Source organism: Enhydra lutris, unplaced genomic scaffold (assembly GCF_002288905.1).
Source record: "Enhydra lutris kenyoni isolate GAN:26980312 unplaced genomic scaffold, ASM228890v2 scaffoldscaffold39, whole genome shotgun sequence".
Taxonomy (NCBI): Eukaryota; Metazoa; Chordata; class Mammalia; order Carnivora; family Mustelidae; genus Enhydra; species Enhydra lutris.
This window is the reverse complement of record NW_019154123.1, coordinates 9,150,024-9,172,334: the sequence shown is the minus strand read 5'-3', so window position 1 is coordinate 9,172,334 and position 22,311 is coordinate 9,150,024. Positions and strand designations below refer to the sequence as shown.

The window sequence follows — 22,311 nt, the reverse complement described above, 5'->3', positions numbered from 1 at the left end:
AGGGGGGTGGGCGAAGGGGGCGGGAGGGCGTGGGGGGAGGGTCTCGCTCTCCCGGCGACCAGAACGCGAGAGGGAGACCCTGGCGGCGGCGGCGGCGGCGCCTGACACTCGGCGCCTCCTGCCGTGCTCCGGGGCGGCATGTCCGAGGCTGGCGGGGCCGGGCCGGGCGGCGGCGGGGCAGGGGTCGGGGCAGGGGCCGGGCTCGGGGCGCTGCCCCCGCAGCCCCCCGTGCCGCCGCCCGCGCCGCCGCAGGGCTCCCCGTGCGCCGCAGCCGCCGGGGGCTCGGGCGCCTGCGGACCGGCGACGGCAGTGGCGGCGGCGGGCACGGCCGAAGGACCAGGAGGCGGCGGCTCGGCCCGGATCGCGGTGAAGAAGGCGCAACTGCGCTCGGCTCCGCGGGCCAAGAAACTGGAGAAACTCGGAGTGTACTCCGCCTGCAAGGTACTTGCTCGCCGCTCCCCGGCCGCCCAGGGGGTCTGGGGCCCTGCCTGCGGGACCCCCGCCCCCTCCCCCTCCAGCCCCCGTCCCCGCCTCCCTCCTCCCGCCTGGGGCCGCTGCACCGCGGAAGTGCTGCTGTCGCCCGCGCCCAATTAGCTGCTTCTCGGACCAGAGTCCTGTCGGGTTGGACGGAGGGGATCGCGGAGATCGGGAGCCTTTCATTCTTGCCCCCCTGCGTCTGCGCTCCTAGGCTGCCCTGGGGCTTTGTTGCTCTGTAGGAGCTCGCCAGAGGCACCTTTCAGAGAGTGGAGCAGCGCTAAGTGGAGAGCGCCCCAGGGCCAAGGAAACCTCTTTTGGGGTATCTGAGCGCCCCCTCTTTCCCCGTCCTCTCCGCGTGTCCCATTGGGAGGAGCTGAGTGGAAAGAGTGAGAATGAAATAGGCTTCAGGACTCCCAGCGCTTTGGGAGCTCGAAGGGGCGGAACGCGCGGGGAGGGAACGTGGGCACAGCCCGAGGCGAGGAGGGTCCAGGAGCTCCCGGCTCCCTGGGCTGAGGGCGGAGGCGCTGCTGCGCCCGGTGACAGCCCGGTCATTATTGTATTATTACTTGTTTAGTTAAAACGCTGTCCCAGCTGCTCGAGGTGTAAACAGGATTTGGCAAGGTGACAGCCCAGCGCGGCGGGCCCTACTGCTCAGTTTGAGGACACGCGTTTCTTGCCATCCCCTTTGCGTCCCAGCTCTCGGCCCCCCGTAGCTCCTCAGCTGCAGATCCAGATGTGGGCGCCGTGCTCCCAGGGTGAGAGGATTGCCCGAGGCCGCGGGGCAAGCTGGCCCTGCGCTGTCAGCAGCGGCTTTGTTTTGACAGGGTGACAGCTGAGGGGGGCGGGGACTTGGCCTTGTCAGCTCCTGCGGCCTGTGGCTGAGGCGGGGAAGAGACACTCACTCACACACCTCCCATGTGTATCTCCGGCCTGCTGCAAACAGGGTCAAGTTCCCAGATTCCAGATTCCCACAACCAAGCTCCAGGGGCCACTTCTGAATTTTAATGTAAAGATTATTAATTCTGCTGGAACCTCTCTTCCCAGTGAACCTGTTTTTAGTATTTACTGGAGCCTCTCAACCTCTGGAGAAGTCTGTGCTTACCCTTTTTCCCACACCATTCACATCCTCACCTATATGTTGAATGCCTACTGTGTACTTAACGCTATATTAATATTTAATATTGGACAAATGTAGGATCTAGCTCTAGTGCTTTTCAAACTTTAAGGTGCATAGGAATCACCTGAGGAACTGTTAAAATTCTAATTCTGAATCTATAGGCCTGGGTGGGGGGCTGGCGAGATTCTGCATTTCTAATGAACTCTCAGCTGATGTGATGCTGGTCCAGTGACCACACTTCAAGGAGCAAGTCCCTAATGCAGACCCCGGCAATATATTATAATCCCTTTCGAATTCGGTCAAGAAAGCAAACTGCCCTCCTCTGAGAGCAATACATGGTTGGTATTTATGGAGGACTGCGAAAAAGGTAGAGGAGAGTATACTTCTAAGAAGGGTGACGGGCCAAGAGGTGGTTATAAAGGACATTAAGACTAATGGCAAGACCTGGAGTGCAGTAGGCAGAAGGGAGAACTGTGCCCAGAAATGAAAATAAGCTCAGTTCCTTGGTGGACCTGACATTCCGCAGCTGGAATGGACTCACATAGGAACTGTCAGTTCAGCTTTTCTGTCCTGGCTTTTTATTGGGTTCCCATAGGTGAACACTTTCTTTCCCAGCTGCCTGCTGTTGCCTTAATACCTGAAAACTTCCCTGAAGTTTTGGTTCCCCAAACCATGAGCCTGTGTTATGTGCTCTGCATTGGTATTTTTGGTCCTTTCAGATTTTCAAGAGTGAAATATTAGGCCCTTTTCTAACATTTATGACTTGAGGGGTCCTGATCACATTAACAACCAAACTTTTAGGAAGGGAAAACTTCTCATCAAAGGCCTCTTTTTCTGGTCCTGGGAGACTCTGGAAGGGTCTGTTTTCATTTGCTCATTCATTCACTAAATACTTAGAGGAGTCTCAACTAGGTGCCAGGCATTGTGCTGGATGCTGGGACTATGACCCCCAGAATGTGTCTTTCTGGAGCTACTGAGTGTATGTGTATGTGTGCGTGTATGTGGGCATGTGTGGGTTTGGGGCCTGGGGCGGTGGGCAGTGAACCATTTACAATGATGTGGAAAAAAACCTGCTTTCTCAAGGTGGTGTTAGAACTCAGAGGAGAGGGGCGCCTGGGTGGCTCAGTGGGTTAAGCCGCTGCCTTCGGCTCGGGTCATGATCTCAGGGTCCTGGGATCGAGTCCCGCATCAGGCTCTCTGCTCAGCAGGGAGCCTGCTTCTCTCTCTCTCTCTCTCTCTGCCTGCCTCTCTACTTGTGATCTTTCTCCGTCAAATAAATAAATAAAATCTTAAAAAAAAAAAAAAAAACTCAGAAGAGAGCAGTTCTTGGGCTAGAGCATGGGTGGGGTAGGAATGGCTTCCTGGAGGAAGTGTCAGTGGGTGCTAAGGACTCTTGGCAGCACAGGGTAGGGTGACGCGAAGCTTCTTGAAGTGGAGAAACTGAAAGCACTTGTGAAAGCTTGGAGCTGGGCCAGAAGGAGCTAACACCGCCTTGGCAGAGGCCACCAGGTTGGGGGGCAATGTGTGTGGCCAAGAAGGCATTGTGGAATCCAGGAATTTTAACCTGGGGAGTGACATTCTCTCTGATTTGCCTCCCCCCCCCCCTTTTTCTTTATTAAACTGCTTGGTTGGGTGTGAGAGGAGTGTGAGAGAGCAGATCTGTGGTTCTTTCTCAGCTTGTCTCTATCCTTCACCTAAGAAAGCCCCAAAAGGACAGATTCTTCTGCCTTTTGTCACGGATGGGCCCCTTGGCAAATTGGGGGGAGTTGAGAGGTGAGAGAATGAGGAGGGACCTGGAAAGAGATCAGTAGTTTACTGGGGGCTATTAAAAGAAAAACAGGTCCCAGACCTGATAAAAGATCTGGCCTTTAAACTTCACAAATGAAACAGAAGGAGGAGGGAGCTAGTTCACAGCTCTGGTGGTATGCCACACCCTGGAGAGGAAAAAAAAAAGAAAGAAACAAACAAACTTGTTTTGCAGGATCCAGGGTAGAGTTCTTTGAACTATGTTCTGGTAAAGGTTGCTTCAGAGAGTCCCTTTGGTTCTGTGTGACCCATTCAGAATAATCATTAAAAATGTAATCTAACTATGTTATACCTCTGCTTGGGACCCTTCATTTCCCTTTGCTGTGGTCCACAGTGCCCTGTATTGCCTGACCACTACGTCTGGCTCCTTTTCAGTCTTCGTGAGCTTGGTTCCCTTCTACCTCAGGGCCTTTGCACATACTGTTTACTGGGATTGAAAGCTCTTCTTGACTCACTTTCAAATTAACTCCCAACTCTTCCTGCACATGTAACATTCCTTGCATTTCCTTTACCTGACTGGCCAACCCTCCCATTGTAAATTGTTTGGAACCCCCTCGTGCTTATTTTTTCTTCCTGGTGTTTTTATCACAATTTTTAAGTGTGTGATCATTTGGTATGTGTTTGTCTCTGAATGGATTCTAAGTGTTGTGGTTCTTGACTGGGTCAATGAACTAGAGAAGAGGAAATGATTAGTTCTTAAGGAGAGTCGTAGTGAAATTTTAGCCTGACTGCTTCTTGACAATTGGGCAGAGGGAATTCTTTAACATTGTACATTTCTAGGTATCTCACAGGGGTCCACCGGACTGGGTTTTTAGTGTTACAGAAAAAAACCAAAGTAAATGTATGAGTAGGCCAAATCTCAGTCTCCTTGAATTTAAGTATAATTTATCTACTAAAAAACCCCACTGACTCTTCCTAATGAAAGGGGCCATTTATACCTGAAAGGAAGTACTAGGGTATAGTAGCCAAGAGCATGTGCTTCTGTGTTTAGATTTCAGGATGTCCAGCAGTGTGACCTTGGACAGTAACTTTGCCTCAGCCTCCATTTCCTTGTGTGGAAAGTAGGAATAATACTACTGTCTCATTGCATAACAGGGAGGATTTAAACTGGGCTAATATGTATGAGACATCCAGCTCCGTGTCTGGCCCATGGTAAGCCCCTACAGCAGCCCAGAGTGGGGAATACACTGCTAATGTAGTAGTCAGGAAAGAACGTAGGATTTAGAGAATCTCAGATCTCAGCTCTGCCACTGTGTGAGGCTGGGCACAAGTCATTCAGTTTTTCCCTGAGCCTTGATGACTTCCTCTGTAAAATGGAGACTATAACTTCAACCTTGAAGTTAAAAGAGAAAGGGTCCTCCAAAGTTCCTGGAACCTAAAAGTGTTGGATTGATGCTGGGTAAGTGGAATTGCTACATTGTCTGTCAGTCAGTGGCCACAGAGCATTGATGGAGAACCTTGTTGCTTTGATTCTGGGCTGATTGCCATACTTGGAGTGTGACACGGGCTATAAAATTAGGCTTCACTTAAAAAAAATAATGGTTTATAATCTAAAAGTAACACTGATTGTAGAATATGCAGAGGACAGAGGCAGAGAAAAATTACCTGCCTACCAGCCAGGAGCTGGTGAATGGGGCACTAGAGCAAGCCTTAAAACCGGGGAGAGACCACAACACCGTTGTATTTGTCACTCACTCCTCCAGAGAGCAAATTTCTTTTTCAACTGTCAAAATCTTGAGCAGTGGATCTTACCCAGAAGCTATTTTTACCCCCAACTCCCCAGGGGCTATTTGGTGATGTCCGGGGGCATTTTTGGTCATTGTCAACATGGGTGAGGGAGTGTTACTGGCAACTAGTGAATAGAGGCCCAGGATGTTACTAAGTATCCCACTCTGCACAGGCCACACTGTGGAACAGTTATCTGGCCCCAAGTGACAGTAGTGCTAGAGTTGAGAAACCCTGTTTTAGAAGAAAACTGTATTGACCCATAATACTGTGAATACATTTGCAGCATAGAAAAAAGTAATGCTTTTAAGGTTAATTTGCATAACACTTGAAACCTGAAAAATGTCACTTTGTGAATCATGGGGCATATTTCTAAACAGCTTTACTGTGGTATAATTTATAGATCATAAAAGTCACCAGCTGTAAGTGTGCAGTCAGATGCTTTTGAGTTAAGGTACATAGTTATGTGTCCATCACTACAGTTTAGTCTTACAACTCTTCTGTCTCCCTAAAAACTTTCCTCTGCCCTGGGCACCTCTTTAAGGTGATACTTTGTATTAATTCACAGTTTGCAAGCGTAAACCAAATTAAAAATATCTTTTTGGAGACTTGTAAGTATAATTACAGCAAAGCACAAAACAGGGAGGGGTGTAGATACAATATTGTTTTTTTGTTTGGTTTTGGTTTTGGTTTTTAGATGCAATGTTTTTAAAAGAGTGGTCTTCAGCCACAAAAATCTATAGCATACAGCTATTTCACGTGTGGTGACTTCTGGAAGAGGCTATGGTATCGTGGAGCCAGGCACACATAGGAAAAATATTTGGCAGGAGCAATACAAACAGCCCGAGAGAAAGATGACCAAATTTAATTGTTTCCTCATAAACTTTCAGGGAAGATGGAAATTCAAGCCTGCAAAGCCTTCAGATTGCGATTTGCAGCTTTATGTAACTGAGAAAGTAGTTTACAGGGCAAAAGAGAACAAAAATCTGCTGAGGAGTGTTTTGTTTTCCAAAGCATGTGCTTGCAAATAGCATTTGGTGATGCAGTGCTGGTGTGTTGTTTTTGATTTTGATTTTTTGGGGGGTGGATTATTTTGTCTTTTTTTTTTTTTTAACACTGAGCAGATCTAAACCTGATTACCCATCCACATAGGCAGGATTTAATTCTATTTCTGTCAGGTAAATCTGCAGGTCTAACCTATTATAAGGGAGTATTGAGGGTAAAATACCCAGTTTCATGTGAGGTACCTTGGAACGATCAGAACATCTGCTTCTTGGATGAAAGATTTGGATACTCTGTGCAGTGCCAATAAAACTCGGATTTCCAAGGCTTAGTGCTTTCTGATTTAGTTCTCTCCTCACTCCAGCAGAGGAAGGTTGTTATTTAGGAATGGTTATCAACCGTTTCTTACTCTTAATGGTTTCCTACTCCTAATCTGATTCAAACTTAAAGCACCTGTGGCAGCACAGGAGGTGGGCTGACTGGCCAGCTACCGGAGCATACTGGGAGAATCCTCCTCCTTCTCCTTCTGCGCTGGGTGCCTTTGGGCAGCCACGGAACAGCCGTGGGATTCAGTGTCCTGCAAGTGAGGTGGGAGTCGGGGCCCCGCTTATCAACTTACTGTGATGATGGAGTGGGTTAGCGTATGGGAGAGTTCTGGGAATACAGGTAGCCCACCTACGTCAGTTTTAGTTCGCTTTTGGAAACTTTCCACGGGTATCAGCTGTTTTGTTGATAGTGTTTTGCCACAGTGTTAGGTGCCTTGTGTCATTTGATTCTTCTACCTGGGGCAAGAGGAAGGTAGGGAAGGTCATTTTACTAGCAGGGAACCAAGACCCAAAGAGGTTAAGCAGCTTCCTCAAGGGCCGTGGTTGCTCAGGGAAGAGCTGGGCCACGTAGTCGATTTTCTTTCCAGTGCATGATTATTGCATCCCCATTCCAAACTTGCACATGGGGTGAAGGGGATGGTCTTCTCAGTGGTTTACAAAGAGGATTTCGGTTTAGGCGTTCCATGGTTGTCATTTGACTTTTATTGTTAGTCCTATTGCGAGGTGTGTTCAAAGGCTTTTCTAGTTCATTGAAACTGTGCAGGCCATAAAGCAGACAAAATAAGCATTTTTTATTACTGGCCTAGGGCAGACAGATGCATGCCCTTGATTGTTTTAAAGCTGACAATCAAGAATGGTCACTGTGCTGGCCCATTAGAATTCCTCATTGAAGGAAGATGAAAGTGGTGGCTACTCAGGCTGTGGAAGGTGCTAGATGTGCCAGAGAGGTAGGGAATTGGCTGTCTTGTACTTCTAGAAGTCCCAAAACAGCTCCGTGGGAGACTGTACACACAACACTGTTATAGCGCAATTTGGAGGAGTCATTTTTTTCTTCATTTTATTATGCAGACAGTAATGTGCTCATATCATAAGCATATAGCTTGGTGAATTTTCACATAGGCACGTGGCCATGCAGCTGCCACTCAGAGAAAGCTGTCGAGCATTTCCAGCACCTCTCAGGCCCCCTTGTGTCTCCTCTCACCTCTGGTAACCCTTATTCTTTATTATTAGAGATCACTTTTGCTTTTCTGAAATTTGACGTAAATGGAATCATGTGGTCTGACTTCTTTTGCATCTGGCTTTTGTCACTCACATGGTGTCTGTGAGCTGCATCCGTGTTGCTGTATAGAGTAGTTTGTAAAATCACATGTTCTTAATGTAAAAACGAGTTTAAAAATAGCCAACTATTTTCAGGAATGAAGTCGTTGGATGTGGACAACTTCCTAAAATTATGTTAATTAAATCTTTGAAGGAGAAGATGGGAATTCGATATTTCAGAATTTAGCGTATGTGCAAGTTCTTGGAATACAGGGAAGAACCCATGAGAGCAGGAATGGGGACAAGAAACCAAGGATGGCTGTGGATAAGCACTGGGACGGAGAAGGGGCAGAACGCTAGGGAGGTAGGTGCTGGGGGCCTGTGATGTCACAGTTGGTGGAATGCCCAGTCTGAACAGTTCCTTTGCCTCTGGAATCTGTATTGGTGAGTCCTTACTCATAAATATCCATGTGAAGCCCTGCTGTCCCACAGCCTTGGTTCTGGAAGATGTCTAGAATTATCTGTCGTATCCTGCAAGCCATGCAGAACCATACGTGTTGGGAGCTGTGGCAGAGTTTCTAGAAGGTTGGCTACAACCCAGCACCTAATGCTCTGGTAGGCATTGACATCTCTGTGTTGTGTTGTGTTGTTGGCCTATGGGATGGAGATGCAGGAAAGAGAGCATTCTCCTTCACCCTCCTTCCCCCCACATCCCCAGTACCTGGAAGTGTGAGGCCATCTCTTTTCAGGAGTGGCAGCGAGGAACACAGATTTACTCTTTTACTCAAAACATAGTTTTGGCATAACAGCTCATCTTTGAAAACTCCTGTGAAATATGTAAACTTACTGTTTAACGGAATCATATGGACTGTCCACTTACGAAGTAATCTGTTCTGTAGTTGATGTATTTAACACAACAGGGTTTTTGTCTTTTTTATATTTGTGTGCACATGTACGTGGGCATGTTACATTATACCTCTTGCCATTTATTCTACATTTATTACCATGGGCTGCTTTAAATTTCTGCTTAGGTAGCTCTTGTCTAAATTCCTTATGACAATTCACCTTTCTTCACAATTGAAATAGAATTGAATCTTTCTGTGTTTTTAAAGATTTATTTTTTTAGAGTGAGTGAGTGCACACACAAGGGGGGAGGGGTGGAGGAAGAGGGAGAGAGAGAATCTCAAGCAGACTCTCCGCTGAGCAGGGAGCTCAATGTGGACCCTGAGATCATGACATGAGCCAAAACCAAGAGTCAGATGCTTAACTGAGCCACTCAGATGCCTCTTGGATATGTATAATATTGAATTGCTCTCATCTCTGACACTCAGTTATATATGCTGATACCCCCTGCACTGCACATGCTTCTTCTCCACATATTGGTGTGACTTATTGTCAAGCCTCATTCTGGTCTGCTCTCAAATACCAACTTTTCAGAGAAGCCTTCCTGACTACCCCCTCTCAGAAAAAGCAGCTCCCCATCACTCTATAAGTTTACCTAATTTGTTTTCCTTTACTGCATTTTTCAACACTTGGAAATCATATATATATATATATATATATATATACATGATATCATATTGTTTCCTTTGGGACAGTAGAAGTTCTGTGAAGCAGGGACTTTGGTTTACTTCCTGTCCCATGTCCACTGACTGTGCTTTGCACATAGTAGGTGCTCAATACATATTTGTTGAATAAATGGGTAATTTCATATTCACAGTGAATTTCCTATTCACAGGCTTTGTGAGATTGGAAGAGAGGAAATTGTGTTGTAGAAACAAAGTAACTGAGGTTCAGAGAGGTTTAGTAATGTGCCCAAAGCCACGTGGTCCCAGGAGCAGGGCAACCCCTGCACACCCTGTCTGGAGCTGGAACAGCATCTTCTGACTCTACCTACAGAGCTAAGTGCAGTTCCCTTTGAGTTTTCAACAGACCTGGTGACCTTCAGCGCTTGTTTGATGGCCTGGATTTCTACAAGATGGAGCAAGGGGAGTCATCACACCTACTTTAATCCTTCTCTGAGTGAATGATGTGAACTTCTCTGACCACCGTTTCTTCTTCTGCAAATTGGAAGTAAATTCTCACATGGGAGTTGTGTTGTGAGACCAGCAGAGTTAAAACATATGAAGTGAGGGGTGCCTGGGTGGCTGAGTTGGTCAAATGTCTGCCTTCAGCTCAGTCATGATCCTGTCTGTTGTCCCGATCAGGATTGAGCCCACATTAGGCTCCCTGCTCAGTGGGGAGTCTGTTTCTCCCTCTTCCCCTACTCCTTCGCTGCTTGTGCTCACACTCTCTCTCACCCCTCACTCTCTCAAGTAAATAAGCAAAATCTTTTTCTTTTTTTTTAAAAAGATTAAATTTTTAAAAAGATTTTATTTATTTGACAGAGGGAGAGACAGCGAGAAAGGGAACACAGGCAGGGGGAGTGGATGAGGGAGAAGCTGGCTTCCCGCTGAGCAGAGAGCCCGATGGTGGGCTCGATCCCAGGACCCTGGGAACATGACCTGAGCCAAAGGCAGATGCTTAATGATTGAGCCAGCCAGGTGCCCCTAAATAAACAAATCTTAAAAAAACCAAAACCCAAAAACCTATGAAGTAAGAAAAAAGCCGTACCATATATTCTAAAAGCCTATGTGGTGTTAGTGAATTAGAAAAAGAATCATCTACAAAGACATGTTTTCTAACTGCTATTTATTTTTTTTTGTTGGTTTGCTGCCCACTTAAACTAAAGGTTACCATGGGCTTTCTTTAATATGTTCTTGTCTTTGTACCCAGATGCCCAGACAGAGGGCTTATTATTTTTTTAATCAGGAGATGAATGCATGTATTTTGCAAAAAAGTGTGAATAATGTCTGTAATGATCCATTTGGAATGATATGCCACCTGACCTTAGGAGGAGGCTTTGAGTAATCTCTTCAGTGACCTCAGGGCAGGACACATGGGGATGCTTCCATTAGTTCTCCACCCTCCTAGAAAGCCCCCATCATTGCATGCTGTCAGCCTGTGCGGCCTTCCACGAGGCTTCTGTGGTATGCCGGAGATTCCAGAAGTACAGGGATGAGACCTGAGTAGTATCATAGTGACTGATGGTGGCAGCTCTAATTTGCATTAGCTCTAACAAGCTGGTGTTGAAACTGGATGGCAGAATGCCAAGGAAGCCAAGGTCAGCATTACTTTGAAATAGCAAAGTGAGTCATATAACCCAGGATTTGCACATACCCGCAGGACTACCTGACTCACCCCACCTCCACGGGAGCACATCCATGAGTATTGGTTAGGTGCCTGTGCCCAGGCTCTGCCCTGGTGGGTGGTGAGTGACAAAAGGAAGTGAAAGCCACAAGAACCCCCTCATCTTCCTGGGGAGACAGGTCTAGAGGGAAAGAAAAATTCAAGCGAATGATCAAACATGAAGTCAACACAGAGAAAACCCCTTATAAGTTGGGGCAGGTAGAAGTGTAGGAGAGAGGCTCAGCCCAAGTGGAGCAAATGATGTAAAACAGCAGAGAAGCAGAAGTGAAGGGAGCAAGACATCAGAGTGGTTTGGAGCGTGGACCCAGGGAACAGACTGCCTGGGTTTGAATACTGATGTGCTGCTTCCTTGCTGTGTGAGCACGGCGTGATGACTTACCCTTTATAAGCCTCAGATTTCGTAGCTGTAAAACGGAGAGCGTGATATTGTCAACTTCACCCTTTCATTCAACAAACTGTTATATCATGTATCATGTGCCAGGCATTGATTTAGATGCTGGGGATACAGTGACAGATGGGCTTTTACTCTTGCATAGCTTGCTTCTGGTAGCAGAAGCAGACAGTAAACAAGAAAATAACAGAAAGTGGTAAGTGCCACATGCCACACAGAGAATGAAAACAGAGAAGTAAATGAGAGTGCCTGGGGAGTTCTTCCAATACATGCCCAGAAAGGTCTCTCTGCGGATGGGACTTGGTCTGGGGCCTGAATGATAACAAAAAGCCAGCCGGGGGGGGGGGGGGGGGGGGGGTGTGTGTGTGTGTGTGTGTGTGTGTGTGTGTGTGTGTGTGTGTATAGAGGGTGCCAGGTGGGGAATGCAAAGACTTGGGGGTAGAAATGGCTTAGCATACTCAAGGTGGCCAGGTGTCCCTTGTGGCTAGATGGGGGTAAGGGGAGGAGTGCAGGAGATGAAGGGAGAGGTAAATGGGGCCAGATGGCTGAGTATGTGTAATTTTCACACGGTGAAATGATTTGATTTCCAGTTCTGGTCGTTTTCACCAAATGCATATCAAGACCCAGAGCATTTTAATCACCGTAGAAAGTTTCCTTCTGCCCCTTGCTGTTCAAATGCCTCTCAGTTAGAAGTAACCACTAATCTACTTTGTGTCACGATATATGAGTTTCGATACTCTAGAATTTCATGTAAATGATGCCACACAGTACGCACTGTTCTTCCACTCAGTGTGGTCTGAGATTCATCCATGCCACATGCCTTAGTGGTTAATTTCCTTTTATTGCTGAGGTACTGCACTGTACAGATGTACTGGTTTGTTCGTCTCTGCACCTGCTGTTGGGCATCTGGGCTGTTTCAGATGGATTTGGAAAAGATTTGGGTCTTAAAGCATTCCCTTTGGCTGCTTTGAGGAGAGTAAAGTGTGCAAGAGAAGGAGAGCCAGTTGAAGTTACGAGAGTGTAGATGGCAGCAGGGTAGACGGCAGATGGTGGCTTGCACAAGGGTGATGGTAGTGGAGGGGGAAAATAGCAGAAGCGACAGAACTGGATTTGTTGTGGGGGGTGGTGTAAGCAAAAGACAGAAATGAGCCAAAGGTCTAGGATTTTGGTTTGAGCAATGGAAAGGATAGTAGCTCCATTTACAAAGTTGGGCAGGACCTCCAGCACGGCTGTTCTAGAAGTGGGGAAGCATCAAGAGTCCTTTTTCCGGACGTGTTAAATTAGGTGTGTCTTTTAGTAGTCAAGTGTTGTTTTGATAATAAAATGAGATAATCCACTTAGCTCATTTGGTGTGGTATCTGGAATCGTTTAAGTGCTGGAAAAATGGTACAGTTACAGTACAAGCTGTAATGGTACAGTGGAAAAATGGTACAGTACAAGCTGCCGTTACAGTTAAAAGCAGAGCTAAATAGTAACTACTGATCTTAATAAAGAGACCAGCCAAATCGAAGAAAAAGGAAAAACAAGTACACAGGAATTGTGGGGGGTGGGGGCGGGAAGGAACCTCTCTCTGGGTAAAGAAGAAACCAGCTGATAGAAAGTCTTGAATTTCAGGTAGAAAATTTTGGACTGAATTCATTTAATAGTAGCGAGTCTTTGCACTTTAAGAAGGAGGAGCCCCGAGATATTTGAGAGTGCCAGCGAGAAGTTCTAGGTTTTGGTTTTGGCTCTCTGCTTCTTTGCCAGCTGGGGTAACTCAGGCAAGCCACACCCCTTCTGTAAGCATTGAATTACTTGTCCTGTGGGGTTATTGGGGGGGAGGGAATAAGATGGTGTTGGCTAAAATTGCCTTGGGAAGTATTAGGCAGGAATGCTGGACGTTGTTAGATGGCGTTTTAGAGTAGAGTGATGGGTCCCGTGCATTTTAGATGGAGCGAGAGCGGGGATGTATTCAAAGTGAGAAGAAAGCTGTTTTTTCTGACCAGCTGTCGAAGGCCTGACCCAGGGCCCTGCCAGTGAGAATGGAGAAGATATCGATCCGGGAGAGACTTGGAAAGAAGAGTCCGATGGCCTTGGGTGAGGGCAGTGAATGCAGATGTACTGAGCCTCAGGAACTGGGAGAAAGGTGGACGGCACTGAAGGGGATAGGCTAATTGAAAAGGGGTGTTGGGGTTGAGGGTTAGCCTGACGTTGACTTCCTGGGCAGAGATGGCGGGTGTGGGAAGCTGGGGACGCAGCCTGGAAGTTTTGGTTTGCAGGTTGGGCTGGTTGTGTGGGGTTGCCAAGCCTCAGCCCAAATGATGCTGGGTATACATGAGAGTGTGAGCTGTCCAGGGAAGCAGCATATGTGGCGCTGTTTGTTTTGCTCATCCTGCTGACGTAGTGCCAGAACAGCAGGCTGTAGAGTGAAAAATTCTGTCCATCAGCCGGTTGTCTGGCCTGCTCCACGTCAGCCAAGCAGTTTGACAAGTCTTTCCACTGGTGAGGACTGAGCTATCTGCACTGGCAAGAAGAGACTCAGGGAGTGCCTGGATTTAGGGTTCTGGGGCACCAGTTTCTTGGCCTTGGTGTCATTCAGGGCCTCTTGAGGCCCTTCCAGGGGAGAGGCGTGCTTGGGTTGGTCGTGGAGGCGTGACTCTGATGTGGCTCAGGGTCTGGCCCATCCCTAGGTCATTTGGTAATGCTGGAGTCATTTAGCAGCTCTTTAGATAATGTCTAAAGGTTGGGCCTTTTATTCATTCAGACCTGATTATTTAGCATAAAGAGGGCAGTTTGTGATTGAGCGCCAGCCCAGGCCTAGGATTCCTTCCAGACAGTGAGGTCAGGAAGGTTTTCTGTTGATTTGATGTTGGAGTCATCTCGGAGAGCTTGGAAGAGGAGCGTTTAAATAGAGTGTTAATACCTGGGTCATTTTCTCATGGCATATTTTCCATTCTCCTTCAGTATCCTTGACCACTTTGCAGTATTTGCTTTGTGTTCTCGTGACTTCCCAGACCAAAATGGCACTGTTCGTTAAGGTCTTCAGAGACGTTTCTGCCTGAATTAGCACGCTGGTTATCTTTTCTCCCCTTCCATTTCTGTTTTTACTTTCAATTCCGGGCAAATATATCTCCTGAGGAAAGTCTCCCACACCCACTCCCACCTTCTCCTTTTCACTTACGCCAAGAGTACCCAGATTTTGGGGGCATCTGTCTGGCTCGGTGGAGCATGCAACTCTTGATCTTGTGGTGGTGAGTTCGAGCCCCACGTTGGGTATAGAGATTACTTAAAAATAAAAATCTTAAAAAAAAAATACCCAGTTTTTTAAAATCCCAGTTTCAAGTCCTAGCTTTATGGTGTCTGCTGGATTTCCAGGTACAACTGTGTGAACTGGAAGGATTGTCACGGTGGAGAAAGAATTTCTGTCCCAGCAAGGATTAGCTAGCCATTTACATTTAAACCGAATATGGAAAACTGAAGCTCATCTTGGGAAAAGAGGAAGGTGTCCGCGCTTCCATCAGACCACTTTCTTCTTTCAGGTCTTTGCTACTCCAAGTGTGGTCCTCACCTGGGAACTTTTTAGAAAAGCAGGATCTTGGGCTGCACCTCAGACTTACTGAATCTGAATCTGCATTTTAAGATTTCCTGGGTGATTCAGGAGCAGATTAAAGTTTGAGAAGCCCAGCTCCAGATCCCAAGAGCATTATCCAAATTGCTTCCAAAGCAGTCGGCTTCCAAATTTATTGGGATCACAACTGCTTTCAGGACTTCAGGTGTTGTTTTAAAATAGGATTAAAAGATATATATATATATATATATATATATATATTTTTTTTTTTTTTCCAGAGTAACACATGCACACCGTTTAGAGGAAAATTCAGACAGCTCACTACAGTGGCAAATGAAAATGTTAGCCCTCTCCCCCAGCCTCCTGCATCCTGTCTTTCACTCCCTTTCTTGAATCCGCAGAACGTGTCTGTCTCCCCTCCCTCCCCCGCAGACTGCACCCTGCAGTTTATACTACAATCCAAGGAGCGCAACTAGATTCACTGTACAGAAATCCATTTAGAGTCTGGTTAGGCTTGAATTAAAGCTGTGAATGTGCCAGAAAGTTGGATGTCGGCAAGTCAAGAGTGTTGAATGAGAGAGCCCAAAAGAAGCATCAGTGAATCTGGCTTCATTATTAGCAAGTTTTTTTTTTTTTTTTTCATTATTAGCAAGTTTTAATTGTTTCAAAGTCTCCATTCATTTTAAAAACAGGGCAACCTACTTAATGACTTATTCCCATCATTCCTCTTTTGCCAAGACAAATTCTGACAGTGGAACTGTGGCTACCTAGACACTAACTTATTTTGCCTTATCAGATCAGGGGAGGACAAGGATGGAGACCCCCATTTGCTGGTCTCCGCCCCCCCAACATTAAAGAAGGTTATTGAGCTTCTTTAATGTTGAGGAGAAAATATACCTCAATTTTGGGACGCATTTTTGGCAAAATTTTGCAGAAGACCTGTATTTGAAAGGATAATTAGTTATTAGCAGTTCTTGCCTTTTAATTTTTAAAATTTTATACTTTTAAAGACTTATTTACTTATTTTAGGGGGAGGGGCAAAAGGAGAGGGAGATCCAAGCCCACTCCATGCTGAACTTGGAGCCCAACTCATGGCTCAGTCCCATGACCTTGAGATCACAACCCAGGGCGGAATCAGACACTTAACCAGCTGTGCAGCCCATGTGCCCCAGTTCTTGTCTTTTTAAAAAACTTTAGTGAGATATAATTGGATGCCCTAAAAGTCTGTGGTTTTAAGTTTACAATTCAGTGACTTTTAGGAAAATTAAGTTTTAGATTTCCATCTCCCCCAAAAGATCCTTGTGTCCATTTGCGGCCAAACCTGTTTCACTCCAGCCTCAGACAAACCAATCTACTTTCTGTGTCTATATATTTGCCTTTTCTGGAACTGATATAAATGGAATTATACAGTATGGGCTTATACTTAGCATAATGTTTTGAAGCTCATTCCTATGGAATATATATCAGCATCTAATTCTTTTTTAATGCCAGATAATATTCTCCTGTGTGGAGATGCCATATTTTGTTTATGTATTCACCAGTTGATAGACATTGAATGCTTTCCACCTTTGGATAGCTGATATGAATCATGTTGAGTGGGCATGAGCTTGCAAAGGTTTGTATGGGTATAGTTTTCATTTCTCTCAGGCAGATACTTTGGTATAGGTTTGAGGGCATTATGGTAAATTTATGGTTAACTTTCAAAAACATCTTTTTTTAAGTTGTGGTAAAATACACATCACATAAAATGTACCATCTTAACCATTTTTAAATGAATCATTCATTAGCATTAAGAAACTCATGTTGTTGGGCCACCTGGGTGCCACCTGGGTGGCTCAGTCAGATAATCATCTGACTTTGGCTCAGGTCATGATCTCTGAGTCCTAGGATAGTTGGACTCTGCCCTCAGAGGGGGAATCTCCCTGTCCTTCTGCCCCCTCCCCACTTGTGCTCTCTCTCACTCTCAAATAAAATCTTTTAAAAAAGAAGAAAGAAGAGACACTCATATTGCGGTGCAGCTCTCACTAACGACCACCATCTACAAACTCATATCATCTTCCCATACTGAAACTTTATATCCATTAAACAATAATTCTCATTCCTCCTTGTCCTCAACTCCTGGCAGCCATCATAGTCTACTAAATTTTCTGTGATCTGTCTATGCTAGGCATCTCAGACAAGTGGAGCCATACAGTGTTTGTTCTTTTGTGACTGGCTTATTTTACCTAACACACTGCCCTCAGGGTTCATCCATATTGAACCATGTGTCAGAATTTCTTTTCATTTTTAAGGCTGAATAGTATTCCCTTCTGTTATATACTACAGTTTGTTTATCCATTCTCTGTCAATGGACACTTGGGTTACTTCTACGTTTTAGTTATTACAAATAATGGTTTTGTGAACTTGAATGTGAAGTTAAATATTTAAGTTCCTACTTTCAATTCTTTGGGGTATATACCCAGAAGTGGAATTGCTAGATCATATGGTAATTCTATTTTTAATATTTTGAGGAACTGTCATACTGTTTTTCATAGTGCCCGGCCAATTTTCCTTTCCACCAACAATGCACGAAAGTTCCTGTTTCTCTACATCCCCACTAGCACTTGTTCTTTTCAGTGTTTTTGTTAATAGCCATCCTGATGAGTATGAGGGGATATCTCATGGTGGTTGTGGTTTGCATTTTCCTAAGGATTAGTGATTTTGAGTATCTTTTCATGTACTTATTGACCATTTGTATGTCTTTAGAGAAATGTCTGTTCAAGTCTTTTGCCCATTTTTTCTATTAGGTTGTTTATTCTTTTGTTGTTGAGTTGTAGGAGTTCTTTATATAATCTGGATATTAACCTCTTACCAGGTATTTGGGAGGGTTTTTTTTTTGTTGTTTGTTTGTTTGTTTTAAGATTTTATTTATTTATTTATTAAGAGAGAGAGAGATCACAAGTAGGTAGAGAGGCAGGCAGAGAGAGGGGAGAAGCAGGCTCCCTACTGAGCACAGAGTCCGATGCAGGGGCTCGATCCTAGGACCTTGGGGTCATGACCTGAGCTGAAGGCAGAGGCTTAACCCACTGAGCCACCCAGGTTCCCTGGTTGTGGTTTTTTTTTTTTAATTCTGTGGTTTGCATTTTCACTCTATTAATTGTGTTCTTTGATGCACAGAAGTTTTTTATTTTGATTAAATCCAGTTTTTTTTCCTTTTGTTGCATGTGTTTTTGGTGTCCTATCAAGAAATTATTGCCAAATTCAATGTCATGAAGCTTTTCTTCTGTGTTCTTTTAAGAGTTCTATAGTTTAGGTTTTATGTTTAAGTCTTTGATCCATTTGGAGGTAATTTTTGTATGTAGTGTGAGGCAAGGGTCGAACAGCTTCATTCTTTTGCAGGTGAATATCCAGTTTTTCTAGTGTCATTTGTTGAAAAAAACTGTTCTTTCCCCATTGAATGGTTTTGGCAAAAATCATTTGATTTTTTTTTTTTTAAGATTTTATTTATTTGACAGAGGGAGAGATAGCCAGAGAGGGAACACAAGCAGGGGGAGTGGGAGAAGCAGGCTTCCCACTGAGCATAGAGCCTGATGGTGGGGCTCGATCCCAGAACCCTGGGATCACACCTGAGCCACAGGCAGCTGCTTAATGACTGAGCCTCCGAAGTGCCTCAGAAATTATTTGAATTTTATTTGAGGGTTTATTTTTGGACTCTTTATTCTATTCCATCAGTCTGTGTTTAAGAAACCACCAAACTCTTTTCTACGGGGCTACTATTTTACATCCCCTCCAATATTGTTTGAAGATTCCCATTTTTCCACATCCTTGTCAACATTTTTTATTGTCTGCTCTTTTGATTACAGTCATCCTTGAGGATATGAAGTTGTATGTCATAATGGTTTTGGTGTTGACTTAAACATTCTACTTTGGTTTAACCCAGAGCAGAGAGGTAGTAAAATAGAGTGAGGACCTCCACACACAACCACAGGACCACAGATACCTGCCTGAATATACCCAGTGCTTCTGCAGGGTAGACTGAAAAAGTTCAGGCAGATCTTAGAGTCTCAGTTTTCTCTTCTGAATAATGGGAATAATTAATACCTTCCTCATACAGAATGAGATAAGAACAAGTGTTCAAGTGCATTTCTCATTGTGGGTGCTTAATAAATGTTGGATTCTATAGTTTTACTCCATAAATTTCCCTTCAGTGTGTTCTTGGCTGTGGGACATCCCTGTCACTGATTTCAGTTTTCCAGCAAATAGGGCTTCCCAGTATTTTAAGCATGACTGAATCCTTCTAGTCAGCTTGGCTGTCTTTCTCTTGTTCCTCTGGATGTCACCCAAATATCTTCACACCCATCTCATCGCCACCGAGTGAACTGTAAGCACCCTACTCGCTTGTCTGTCTGTCCTCTGAGTCATGATCGCTTGTTTATCCAGTTCAGCTTCCTTCTCATCCTCTGTCCCGGCTTCTGCAGACTGCAACGGAGGCTGTTGCATTCTTTTGCCATGTAACCCTGGATTCTACTGGGGCAAAACCATTTATATCCTGGGCCTGTTGAAGCAATCCAGTGGCCTTTCCTTCTTGGTTCTGCCATGTCTGCAGAGACTTGCTCTTGGGGGAGATGAAGTCATCTGGGCAGCGTTCCCCTCCTTGTGCCCGCGTTGCTAGCTGCTGCGGTAATTGGCTTGACGGCACAATCCCTAAAAGGTTGTCCTTCGGCTGGTACTTAGTTAAAGCCGCAAGGCCAATCCCCGTGGGAGTGTCCGTAGCTAGCAGCTGTCTTGCCTAATTAAGGAGAGACAGGGGAAAGGTGCTTTGAAGGAAAACTCTTATCTGGAAGAACAGTGGCTGGGCCTGCACATCTGGAAAGGAGATATAAAGGCCAAGGCAAAGGGCGTGGGGCGGTAGCTTGGAACGCATGGCAGAAAGTGCTTTGCTGGCAGTCAAGGATAATGGCATTGAATGTTTCCTAAAGGACTTAGTATGTCCTCTTTAGTAAACTGGGCAAGAAGTCCCACACGTATTAAAATTTTTGTGCGCTGAGGTTTCCATGTTTCCCATGGTGCATGTACATGTGTAGGAAGTGCTTTGTATATCCTGCCCCACCCAGCCACCTCCAAAAAATCCTGAAACAAGTGAGCCAAGCTCAAGGAATTTCTAGGTATCTCAGAGGGGTATAACTTGAACCACTTAGAACCACTTAGAAAATGTTGGGACTCTTCTAGGCATAAGCTGTAAGGGTCTGCAGCAAAGACTTGGGTTTTGGAGAGGGGTAGATTCCTTTTAAACTCTAGTGCAGTGATGTCCAATGGAAATATACTACGAACCACATATATAACAACATTTTCTACTAACCACGTGTATTAGTTTACTAGCACTGCTATAACAAATTATCACCAACAAGGTGGGTTAAAGCAACAGAAACTTCCTTCATTCACAGTTTTGGATGCCGGTGGTCTGAAATCAAGGTGTCAGCAGGCCACATACCCTCCAGAGGCTCTGGGAAGAATCCTTTTGTGCCTCCTGGCAGTCCTTGGCATTCCTTGGTGTGTAGATGTATCACTCCAAGGAATGAGTCTTTGCCTCTGGCTTTACATGGCCTGTGTATCTATGATCTCCCTCTCCTTTTTTTTTTTTTTTTTTTATGAAAGCACCACTTACTGGTTTCAGGGCCCTAAGTCCAAGATAATTTCATCTCAACATCCTTAAGTAATCATACTTGCAGAAATCATCTATTTTCAAATAAGATCCCGTGTGGGGCTCCAAGGGGACGTGCACTTAGGGGGACACTGTTCAACCCACTCCAACACATTGAAAAAGGAGAGAGAAAAATCAACCGTTAAATTTGATTAATTGTAGTATATTCTTTAACTTACTACTCCACAAGATCACTGTAACATGTAATCAACAGAAAATAATTCTTAATGAGGTATTTTAACATTCTTCTTTTGCTTTTAACACTAAATCTTTGAAATCCAGTATTTACTTTACGCTCACGAGGCATTCCCAACTTGGACCTGCTACCTTTTAAAGACCGAACCCTCACTTGTGGCTGCCTTCCACATCCTGGCCGGCACAGTTGCAGGGCTATGGGGCTGACAAAACGTTTAGACTTCTCAGTGTTTTTCCTGTGTTTTCTTCCTCTCTCCTTTGCTGTCTCTGTCCTTTTATCTTCCTGTTAGTTTTCAGGGAATTTTCTATTTATTTGGAAAAAGTCTCGTTTGTTCTGAACAAAAGACATGAAAGTCTACTTTGTGAAAACTGCTGGGATCCCAGGACTCAGTGGGGGAAGCAAAGTGAGCCAGTTCTGAAAGAAAAAGTCCTTTATTCAGTTACATTTGTGAGTGTTTATTGTTGAATTCATTAAGCACTTCTGTCACAAGTAGCTTAAATAAGTGTGGTTAATATTTGGGATGTAACATTTTTTATTAGTAAGGGCAATACAAGACTTTATTCTTCCAAAATCTCTCTGCCATGAGATCTGTGACCCATTTTCAGCCCTCCATGAACACAGCCATTCTTCCTTGTCATGTTAAGACAAGAAGGGGAATAAAGTTTTCTTTCTGGGCTGATTACTCTAAGTCTGTTGCAATAGTAAAGTTAAGATTTATATCTTTAAAAATCTATATTGTCTTCTTTAAGAATTGCAGTCTTGTTACTTTTTGGCTTGAACCTCAGTAAAGGCTTTTAAGAGCAACCCCACAGGGAGAAAAGTTTTGGATCCTTGAATTCTTAAATGTGGTTTGTGATAAGGATGTGTGGTTTCTGCCCTTCCTCCCCCACAACTGATTTATACCAAGCCTCTTTTATTGTTGTTGGAATTTTTCTGGAATTATGATTTCCCCTCAGATGAATTAATGTTAAAGAAAATTAGCAAGCAGCCCATGAATATGCACTTTAGAGAAGAATATAAAGTACAATGTGAATATTCCTTTTCCTCCCCCAGTTTTGCCCCCCATAAGTATGAATCTATCTGGTTTCTCTGTGTATCCAAATAATACATGTTTAGATTGCTTATTCACTAACTTTTTTTAAAAAGAGATATTGGATTATGCTTTGAATTATTCTATAGTTTGGTTTTTCAGCCTTTTACTAGGACCTAGAGAGGTTCCAAGTCTGCACAGTTAGCTGTATGGGTAAAGGTGGCATAATAGTCTGTGGTACCCATCTACATAGCTTTTTTTTTTTTTTTTTTTTTTCAATCAGAGAGAGAGAGCACAAGCAGGGGGAGCAGCAGGCTTCCTGAGGCGGGGACTCAATCCTGGACCTTAGGATCTTGACCTGAGCCGAAGGCAGCTGCTTAACCGGCTGAGCCATCCAGGCGTCCCCCAATCTTACATAACTTAGTAAATTCTTTCCTTATTGATCAGATTTTACCTGACATATATATTTCTTTTGCTCTAATAAATGGTACACGAATATCATTGAGCG

The 22,311-nt window shown here is 44.8% G+C and overlaps 1 protein-coding gene across 2 annotated transcripts in view; it reads left to right on the top strand.

The window, feature by feature from the left end:
* The first annotated feature begins 138 nt into the window (after positions 1-138).
* LOC111155064 (lysine acetyltransferase 2B) overlaps positions 139-22,311 on the top strand; it is a 101,666-nt gene continuing 79,493 nt past the window's right edge. For both annotated transcript variants that reach the window (XR_002641117.1, XM_022515096.1), the window contains exon 1: positions 139-441. Coding sequence is in view for 1 of the 2 variants with exons in the window: in XM_022515096.1 (XP_022370804.1) it covers positions 139-441 (303 nt within the window). In the remaining variant the exon portion in view is untranslated. The remainder of the gene's footprint in view (positions 442-22,311) is intronic.